General features: G+C 41.6%; 1 protein-coding gene across 1 annotated transcript in view; it reads right to left on the bottom strand.

Moving 5' to 3' along the window:
- The window catches only part of LOC138947021 (uncharacterized), an 11,015-nt gene extending 2,502 nt beyond the window's left edge, over positions 1 to 8,513 (bottom strand). Inside the window, exons 1-6 of the mRNA XM_070318453.1 lie at positions 8,358 to 8,513; positions 7,730 to 7,907; positions 4,325 to 4,540; positions 2,383 to 2,567; positions 2,009 to 2,146; positions 1,013 to 1,204 (exon numbers count right to left, since the gene is read on the bottom strand). Of these exons, the coding sequence (XP_070174554.1) occupies positions 1,013 to 1,204; positions 2,009 to 2,146; positions 2,383 to 2,567; positions 4,325 to 4,540; positions 7,730 to 7,907; positions 8,358 to 8,423 (975 nt within the window). The 5' untranslated portion in view covers positions 8,424 to 8,513. The remainder of the gene's footprint in view (positions 1 to 1,012; positions 1,205 to 2,008; positions 2,147 to 2,382; positions 2,568 to 4,324; positions 4,541 to 7,729; positions 7,908 to 8,357) is intronic.
- Positions 8,514 to 10,000: the final 1,487 nt, after the last annotated feature.

Genomic DNA, 10,000 nt, shown 5'->3' with positions numbered 1-10,000 from the left:
TCTGTCAACAAACCACCAAACATCGTTTTTGTCATCATTTTGGTAGTGAGAAAATAAGTGCACAATCAACCCAGGGAGCCATGCTTTGAAACACGGGTTCCGTGCTGATAACCACACGAGTCCCGGTTTGATAACCACTGGCAATCAAAGCTGGCATATGAAAGCAACTTTCTGTGTTTTTTAATTCAGTAAATGTTGGGATGAATATGTCAGGTTTGAGGATGCACAGTTCTGTAGGTTCATCTCGGTATTCCACCCCCTCGGCTTTCTGTTGTAAATATTAAGCTGAGTGATCGAATGTGGAAGCTACGTTTGGTCAAAGGTCACCGAAGATTTGCGTCATGCAGCGAAGGAAAGAATCGCGATCTTGTTTCCGACTCGGTACCTCTTTGTTTTTCATTAGACCTGTCATTCTGCTTGCTCGGCTTTGTTAGATGTTTGCATATCTTGTTGCTATTTCCTTTGCTTTTATTATTGTTTCTTATTTGCGCTTCGTTTATCGATACAACGTCTTGTGCACGGGTCAAAATGTGTGTGTCAGGGGTCGTTTTACTTGAGCTTGACGTTCGTGTTTCTCCGAACGTCTGTGTATCGAAACACGGATATACGCACTCCATGACTCTGTAAGAAGACAAAACATATCGCTAGGTTTAATTTGTTTTTGATGAATGTATGACCTTTCATGAAGTAGTTTTGTTTTTTGTTTACTTTTGCCAGTTTGCCAGTTCGTTTTTGGAACTTTGCAAAGCAGTGTCGTGTCGTCTGTTTAGGTCTGGGGAAACACCAATGAAAAGAGCCGAAGAATCCCCGAGCGTTTCTATTGGGTTTGCTTCCCGCAACTATGGTAACCGGGGATTTATTGCCTGGGGAACATGAGATTTATTTCCCAGGTGCTTGTGAATGAAAACTCGTGAAAATGATGACAAATATTTTTGTTTGGCCTAAGCTGTCATTATCATCATTATCAATATTTATCGCTCTCACACGCAATCACCATTGTTCTTCTGCTAACCTTGAACACTTTGGTGCTGGCGATGTCGTTGGAGTACCCAAAGCAGAGGAGCGCATCGCAGGTTGGCTTGTCTCGGGAACACTCTACACCATAATACTTATCATAGAGTGAAATCCTCACTGCGCTGAAGCCTGTGGGGAAGGGCCCAGGGGTGGTGTCATCGTGAACGCTGATGAAGATCGTCTCCGACATCTGTCAAGTTAGTGAATGGATGATTGATTGAACGGCTGTCTGAATGATTGATTAAATAATGATTGAATGAATTGTTAATTGACTGAATGGTTGAATTAATAAATGTATCAATAACCGAGTACCTGAATGAGTAAAGGGTGTGTGCCTGTGCGTGTGTGTGTGTCTGTGTGTCTGTGTAAGTGTGAGTGTGCGTGTGTGTATGTGTGTGTCTGTCTGTGTGTGTATGTGTGTGTATGTGCGTGTGTGTGTGTATGTGCGTGTGTGTGTATGTGTGTCAGTGTGTGTGTGTGTGTGAGTGTGTGTGCGTGCGTGCGTCCGTCCGTGTGTGTGTGTGTGTGCGCGCGCGTGTGTGTGTGTGTGTGTGTGTCAGTGTGTGTGTGCCGGTGTGAGTGTGTGTCAGTGTGTGTGTGTGAGTGTGTGTGTCTCAAGTTGTATGTGTGTGTGTGTGTATGTGTGTGTGTGTGTGTGTGTGTGTGTGTGTGTGTGTGTGTGTGTGTGTGTGTGTGTGTGTGTGTCAGTGTGTGTGTTTGCATGGGTGTTTGATATTCCAACATGTTATGTCGCCGTGAACACTGATGAAGATCGTCATCCGTATGTTCTAATTGAAGTGCGGGAAATAATATTAAGAAAGAATATAATCTGAGTGAGTGTGTGTGTGGCGGCGGATGGGGGGGTGGGTATTTGTGTGAGGATGTGTGAATGCGTGCGTACTTACGCGCAAGTATTTGTGTGCGTGCGTGATCGCATGTGCGTGTGTCGTGGAATTAATAAAGAGATAAAAAAAAAAAACCCACTCAAACTGACCTCAGCAACCAGATTAGGATCCTCATTAGAATCAAAATGAGAATCGGACACAATTCTGAAGTAGCCATTGATATTTTCTCCCTCAGTCGCGAAAGACAGTCGCACAGTAGCGGATTCGTCGCTGAATGTTTGCTCTTCCTGAAAGGGGAAAAAACACAGGATAAACAGTCCATACCTTTAGCCTGAACACCCACATTTCTTCTTGAACGTCTTAAACTTGGAGACGACAACAATGTGAAGAAGAAGTGAGAAACTCGACAAAACAATTAAGCCAGGAATCGTGGTAAACGGCACAGTCATTCATTTCAAAAAAGTTCTGGGCAGGTGTAAACAGGAAAAGTGGTCCGCTGGGAACCAACCAATAAAATGCTTACAGTTAGAAAGGAACTCATATCTGGAAAGTCGAGGTAGTCGACCTTGGCCTTGATCTTTCCAGAATGCGGGTCAACGTAACACGAGGCGATGTCGATGTTCGTAAGGTCAAGGTTAGGCCATCTGGACCAGGTGAAATCTTTGGCGATGTGTTTGGGAACCGTCAGTTCCACGTCAAACGATTCACCTAGTAGAGCAGACACACACAAATGGTTGTGGTTATGGTAACATGGCCAAAATATAGGGTAGGTTAGTTGGCCAGATATTAGGCAAGTTTCAGCGGCGATTCTACTCACTACTAGAGTCGGACTAAACTTCACTGACGCGTGGTCTAGTCGAACCCGATGACGTCACTCTGGTTGCTCTAGTCCCACTCCCGAAGTTTCAGCAGCAACACCCATTACTGGAGTCGAACTTACTTCGCTGAAATCTGGTCTGGTCGCTACTCTGGATGCTCTATTCCGACTCCTTTACTGCTTCGAGTGTGTTTGGTTCCAAGATGGCGGTTACTTCTTTTCTTCAAATACATCGCAAATTAATATCATCCCCCCCCCCCCCCCCCCACCCTAACCTCATCTGAAAATCACAGAATTTGTCATCTCATTATGTTAGTGTATGATGTTTGTTTGAAATCATTCTTGAATTGTTGTTACTTTCAACTTTATCTTCGTGTTTATGTCAGGATTTACGGTGCTGTGAGTCGGTTTTTTGTGAACAAATTTTTAGTGCCGCGCTTAATTACCTGCTCACTTTGCATTGGAAACTAGTTTTAGGCTTTTTGTGTCATGTTTGTAAGAATCACCTCGTTCTGTCATTATCTTTTGTTTGTTTGTTTGCTTAACGCCCAGCCGACCACGAAGGGCCATATCAGGGCGGTGCTGCTTTGACATATAACGTGCGCCACACACAAGACAGAAGTCGCAGCACAGGATTCATGTCTCACCCAATCACATTGTTCTGACACCGGACCAACCAGTCCTAGCACTAACCCCATAATGCCAGACGCCAGGCGGAGCAGCCACTAGATGGCCAATTTTAAAGTCTTAGGTACTGTCATTATCAAGATTATCAAAACACACACAAATCCATCCGGCGACGACCATTTTGGCTGACTATGGTTTGATCAAACTGTGTTTCAGCGAAGCGACCAGAGTGACATGCGCAGTTGACTAAACCATACTAGATTAGAGTTCGTTTGGTTTCAAGATGGCGGTTACTTTTTTTCCCCGAAACCCTCCCAAATAAAAATTAAAACCCACAAAACCTCATTTGAAAATTATAGAATGTGTCACCTCGTTGATGTCTTTATCTATATTATTCACACGGCCATTGTGGCTGACTATGGTTCGACCAGACCACGTTTCAGCTAGGCGACCAGAGTGACAAGCGCAGTTGACCAACTTGATCAACTAGAGTCGAAAACTGAAACTCGCTCATGGAGAACTTCTGGATAGGGTTGTAGGCCAGATATAGGATAAGAAAAACAGTACGGATACACACACACAAAGAAACACTCACGTACACTAACGCAAAAACATCCCCCCGATTGTCACACACACACACACACACACACACACACACACACACACGCACACACACACACACACGCACACACACACGCACACAAACACACACACACACACACACACACAAACACACAAGCACGCACCCACGTAACACACACTCTCACACACACACACACACACACACACACACACACACACATCAACACCCTCACACACATACACACACACATACACACACACACACACACACACCATCACACTATCACACCGACACAAACACCCCATCCCCCACTCACACACACACACAACCCCCCCCCCCCTCACACACACACACACACCATCACACTATCACACCGACACAAACACACAAACACAAACACACAAACACACACGGACAACAACGTATCAATGTTCTCACCCGGGGAATAAGTGAAATCGTAGCCAGGAGATACGAGGGTTTTTTCAGAGTTCAGAACCTGGGTGTAGTTCAGCCGATAATTGGATTCCTGCAGCCTCAGAATGAGTTCAGCGAAGTGCGTGTTGAAGTTGCCGATTTGCACATGAACCTGCCTTTCTGGGGTGAAGAGAAGTCTCGCCGTCCCGTGTCCATTGGAGAAATCCAGGTTCGTGTTTTCTGAAAAAGAAACAAATAATAAAAACAATTAAGAAAGGTTCAGTTATTGGGACGTTTAATCGTTAACAAAATGAAACATTCCACTTTGTAAAACAAAGTAATAGCACCAACATGATGGTTGATACAAAGTAATAGCACCAACATGATGGTTGATACAAAGTAATAGCACCAACATGATGGTTGATACAAAGTAATAGCACCAACATGATGGTTGATACAAAGTAATAGCACCAACATGATGGTTGATACAAAGTAATAGTACCAACATGATGGTTGATACAAAGCAATAGCACCAACATGATGGTTGATACAAAGTAATAGCACCAACATGATGGTTGATACAAAGTAATAGCACCAACATGATGGTTGATACAAAGCAATAGCACCAACATGATGGTTGATACAAAGCAATAGCACCAACATGATGGTTGATACAAAGTAATAGCACCAACATGATGGTTGATACAAAGTAATAGCACCAACATGATGGTTGATACAAAGTAATAGCACCAACATGATGGTTGATACAAAGTAATAGCACCAACATGATGGTTGATACAAAGTAATAGCACCAACATGATGGTTGATACAAAGCAATAGCACCAACATGATGGTTGATACAAAGTAATAGCACCAACATGATGGTTGATACAAAGCAATAGCACCAACATGATGGTTGATACAAAGTAATAGCACCAACATGATGGTTGATACAAAGTAATAGCACCAACATGATGGTTGATACAAACCAATAACACCAACATGATAGTTGATACAAAGTAATAGCACCAACATGATGGTTGATACAAAGTAATAGCACTAACAGGATGGTTGATACAAAGCAATAGCACCAACATGAAGGTTGATACAAAGTAATAGCACCAACATGATGGTTGATACAAAGTAATAGCACCAACATGATGGTTGATACAAAGTAATAGCACCAACATGATGGTTGATACAAAGTAATAGCACCAACATGATGGTTGCTACAAAGTAATAGCACCAACATGATGGTTGATACAAAGTAATAGTACCAACATGATGGTTGATACAAACCAATAACACCAACATGATAGTTGATACAAAGTAATAGCACCAACATGATGGTTGATACAAAGTAATAGCACTAACAGGATGGTTGATACAAAACAATAGCACCAACATGAAGGTTGATACAAAGTAATAGCACCAACATGATGGTTGATACAAAGTAATAGCACCAACATGATGGTTGATACAAAGTAATAGCACCAACATGATGGTTGATACAAAGTAATAGCACCAACATGATGGTTGATACATAGTGATACAAAGTAATAGCACCAACATGATGGTTGATACAAAGTAATAACACCAACATGATGGTTGATACAAAGTAATAGCACCAACATGATGGTTGATACAAAGTAATAGCACCAACATGATGGTTGATACAAAGTAATAACACCAACATGATGGTTGATACAAAGTAATAGCACCAACATGATGGTTGCTACAAAGTAATAGCACCAACATGATGGTTGATACAAAGTAATGGCACCAACATGATGGTTGATACAAAGTAATAGCACCAACATGATGGTTGATACAAAGCAATAGCACCAACATGATGGTTGATACAAAGTAATAGCACCAACATGATGGTTGATACAAAGTAATAGCACCAACATGATGGTTGATACAAAGTAATAGCACCAACATGATGGTTGATACAAAGTAATAGCACCAACATGATGGTTGCAGTCAATGTCGAGGTAGGCTATACTGTAAACTGAAGTGGTCCACTTCTGAACACACTGTTTGTAACCACTTGTGACGAACTATATACCGTACGGTATATATATGATTCTACTTGAACACGCAACATGTACACATGGTAAACACTTTGGCGCGCGGCAGATGTAGCTCTAGTTTCTCGTGCTAGCAACACTAAAATTAGCTCTGTCGCGGTCACTATAACAAGACTTGGACTGGTATTCAAGAAAGCTCTTTAGCGCCACTTGGCCGCATGGTGGCGCTGTTTGAGCTGTAAGTCGCGCTAATCGGCATTCACGAAAGCCCGTTGTGACCCGCCAAAGTCACGTGACGCCTTCATAGTTACAGGACCTACCCCTCGTCTCTACAATCGCTAACACCGTGTTATCTTCGTGATTCAAGATGGTGGCCTTCATGATGTTGGAATATGCCGAGAGAAGAAATCTGAGAAGAAACCGTATTTTCCGGGATCGCATTCATCTTGTGGATAAATATGACGATGTAGATTTGTACAGAAAGTTTTAGGTTTTTTTTGTCTTCTCTCTTATCTTTGTTTTTTTAAGCGGGGAGCATCCTTCTTCATATTTTTTTTAAAAATCAAATGTTTACATGTTTAAGTTATCAAACTTTATCAATAAATTAATATCATGGTAACCAAAAAAACAAACAAAAACCCATTCCTGCCTAAAAAAATTTTTTACTTCAATTTGCTATTATAACGTACTCTTATGTCCATGAAGAAAATAAACAAAAATAAACAAATGCCAAAGAGTAAAAAAAAAATACGGACAGATGGTGATTTGAACTCGACTCAATCGCGCATCAGGCGAATGTGAGAACCGTTCGGCCACGGAATCAGTTGATGAAAATGGACACTGTAATGCAAGAAGACGCTAGCACGTTTTCACCACAAGCCGGTATGATCGAGCATCGCTTGAAATCTTTCGCGAGCGGTATCTCGTATTAATTTTGTCCGCGTTTCGCTGTCAGTCCAGTTAGCACTTCGCTTCCTCTTCCCCTCCATCTCTTCCTCGTAGTGTGCCTGCGCTTTCGCTTGTCCAATGGATGTTCCGTACATGTCGACTGAAGTAAATGTAATGCACACGTGTTCGTTCGCGGAATAGAAGCAATGAAGGCGGATAAGACCTACTGCACGTGCGCACTGAACAGGAAGTGAGGGAAACCCCGTGGTTTATAAATAGACAACCTTGTTAGCTAACAGCGTTCGGAGGGGGACTCGTGAATGCCAGTAAAAATCGGAAGTTAAAGCGTAGTAGCTAAAACGGCTTCAGAATCTGAAACAACCTCAAATTCTTTTTCTTCTTGAATACCACTCTTGGTCTCGTGAAGACGGATGTTCGGCTTTAAGTGTAACAAGCTTTTCTTTGTGCTTATTTTGATCTCGAGCGAGCAGGGTAAAGAAAATCTTACCCGAAATATACACTTCCCGTCCTATGTCCCAGTTGACGAAGCTCCATTTCACTTCCGGTTCCTCACTGGCGGTAAATTCAAGGGTCAAGGTCATCTGCGCGCGATCTTCAGAGACTTCACGAGAAACAGAGACAATTTGAAGATCATAGGCTTGAGGTTGTGTTGTCACTGCGTTCGCCTGTACGGGATTAAGTGATTAGATTAGAATAAAGTAAGAAGGGCAGAAGCAAAGAATATAACTGGGAAAGAGAAAAAGCAAGAAAGACCGAAATAAATAAATTATATTAAGGGGGAAAATACAAATGAGAAGGAAGAAAGGTCCAAAGACCTCATTTTAAACAAAAAGCAAACACAAGCGAGCAATCAACAAACAAACCAGTAAACAAAGCAAAATAACTATAGTTTTGGACATAACAGGCAACTTTACGTCAAATAAAACGACCAATTATGGACGAACTTGATTAATCGTAAAAAAAACATGCGCGCGTGCCACTCACGCACACACACACAAACAAGAGATAAGAATAAGCAAAATGAAAAGATTCTGAATTGAATGAGGACCTTTTTTTTTTACTGATTTAGTTTTCTCAAAAAAGCCCCAACAAAATCAGAGTAGAAAAATACTTACAGATGCTAACATAAACACGGCGAGACACAGTCTCCCTATCAGAGCGTGTATTTCTTTTGCTGCCATCGCTGCAAGTTCCACTAACGTCAATGGGCTCTCTGAATGCGATTACTCTTTATATCACCCCCTCGTCTGTCGATTATGGCCCGGTTATCCAGAGGGTGTTTTATAAAGTAGAGGAGGTAGTACATTTTCGCTAAGTGCAGATGGCTGATACCACCTAAATACACATACACGTGGGCGTAAAACTTAAATTTCTCTCACATTTTCGCTTGAGTTGTTAATGTTTCAAAGTGGGGGTTAATGTATTGAGATAATTGGCGGAGTAATGCTGACAGTTTGACCGTGCCACTTTCCTCCCGATGAAAAATGTCAATGAATTATTAAAGGTACAGTCCCAGGGCTACCCAAAGAGCGCGTCCCTGCGTCCTATACGCACTAGAAGCCGAAAGCACGTACTAGAAATTTATGGAGGGGGTCCCGGGACGCACTAAACCTACAAAGAGCGGGTGCCGGGACGCACTAAATTTTTGTTGTCTTGCGTCCCGTAGGTACTTTTTTCAGATTGTAATCCTCAGCTAACATCACAATAGAAAGACCAGAAGTCAGGTTGAAAGTGAGCATTTCTCTTGCATGTAACAAGGTATAGTTGAAGTGTCCTCCTCGAATAGTCTGGTGATAAAAAAACAAGTCGCGTAAGGCGAAATAACAACATTTAGTCAAGCTGTCGAACTCACAGAATGAAACTGAACGCACTGCTTTTTTCACCAAGACCACATACTCGTAGTTTCGTCAGTCCACCGCTCGTGGCAAAGGCAGTGAAATTGACAAGAAGAGCGGGGTAGTAGTTGCGCTGAGAAGAATAGCACGCTTTTCTGTACCTCTCTTCGTTTTAACTTTCTGAGCGTGTTTTTAATCCAAACATATCATATCATGTTTTTGGAATCAGGAACCGACAAGGAATAAGATGAAAGTGTTTTTAAATTGATTTCGAAAATTTAATTTTGATCATAATTTTATATTTTTAATTTTCAGAGCTTGTTTTTAATCCAAATATAACATATTTATATGTTTTTGGAATCAGAAAATGATGAAGAATAAGATGAACGTAAATTTGGATCGTTTTATAAAATATTCTTTTTTACAATTTTCAGATTTTTAATGACCAAAGTCATTCATTAGTTTTTAAGCCACCAAGCTGAAATGCAATACCGAAGTCCGGCCTTTGTCGAAGATTGCTTGGCCAAAATTTCAATCAATTTGATTGAAAAATGAGGGTGTGACAGTGCCGCCTCAACTGTTACAAAAAGCCGGATATGACGTCATCAAAGACATTTATCGAAAAAATGTAAGAAAAACATCCGGGGATATCATTCCCAGGAATGTAAAATTTCATAAAGATCGGTCCAGTAGTTTAGTCTGAATCGCTCTACACACACACACACACAGACAGACAGACAGACACACACACACACACACACACACACACACACACACACACACACACACACACACACACACACACACACACACACACACACACACACATACACCACGACCCTCGTCTCGATTCCCCCTCTATGTTAAAACTTGACTAAATGTAATAAAACATTTAGTCAAAACTTGACTAAATGTAAAAACAC

The sequence above is a fragment of the Littorina saxatilis genome, linkage group LG14 (assembly GCF_037325665.1).
Source record: "Littorina saxatilis isolate snail1 linkage group LG14, US_GU_Lsax_2.0, whole genome shotgun sequence".
Taxonomy (NCBI): domain Eukaryota; kingdom Metazoa; phylum Mollusca; class Gastropoda; order Littorinimorpha; family Littorinidae; genus Littorina; species Littorina saxatilis.
The sequence above is the reverse complement of the archived record's forward strand: the minus strand, read 5'-3'. Positions and strand labels throughout refer to the sequence as shown.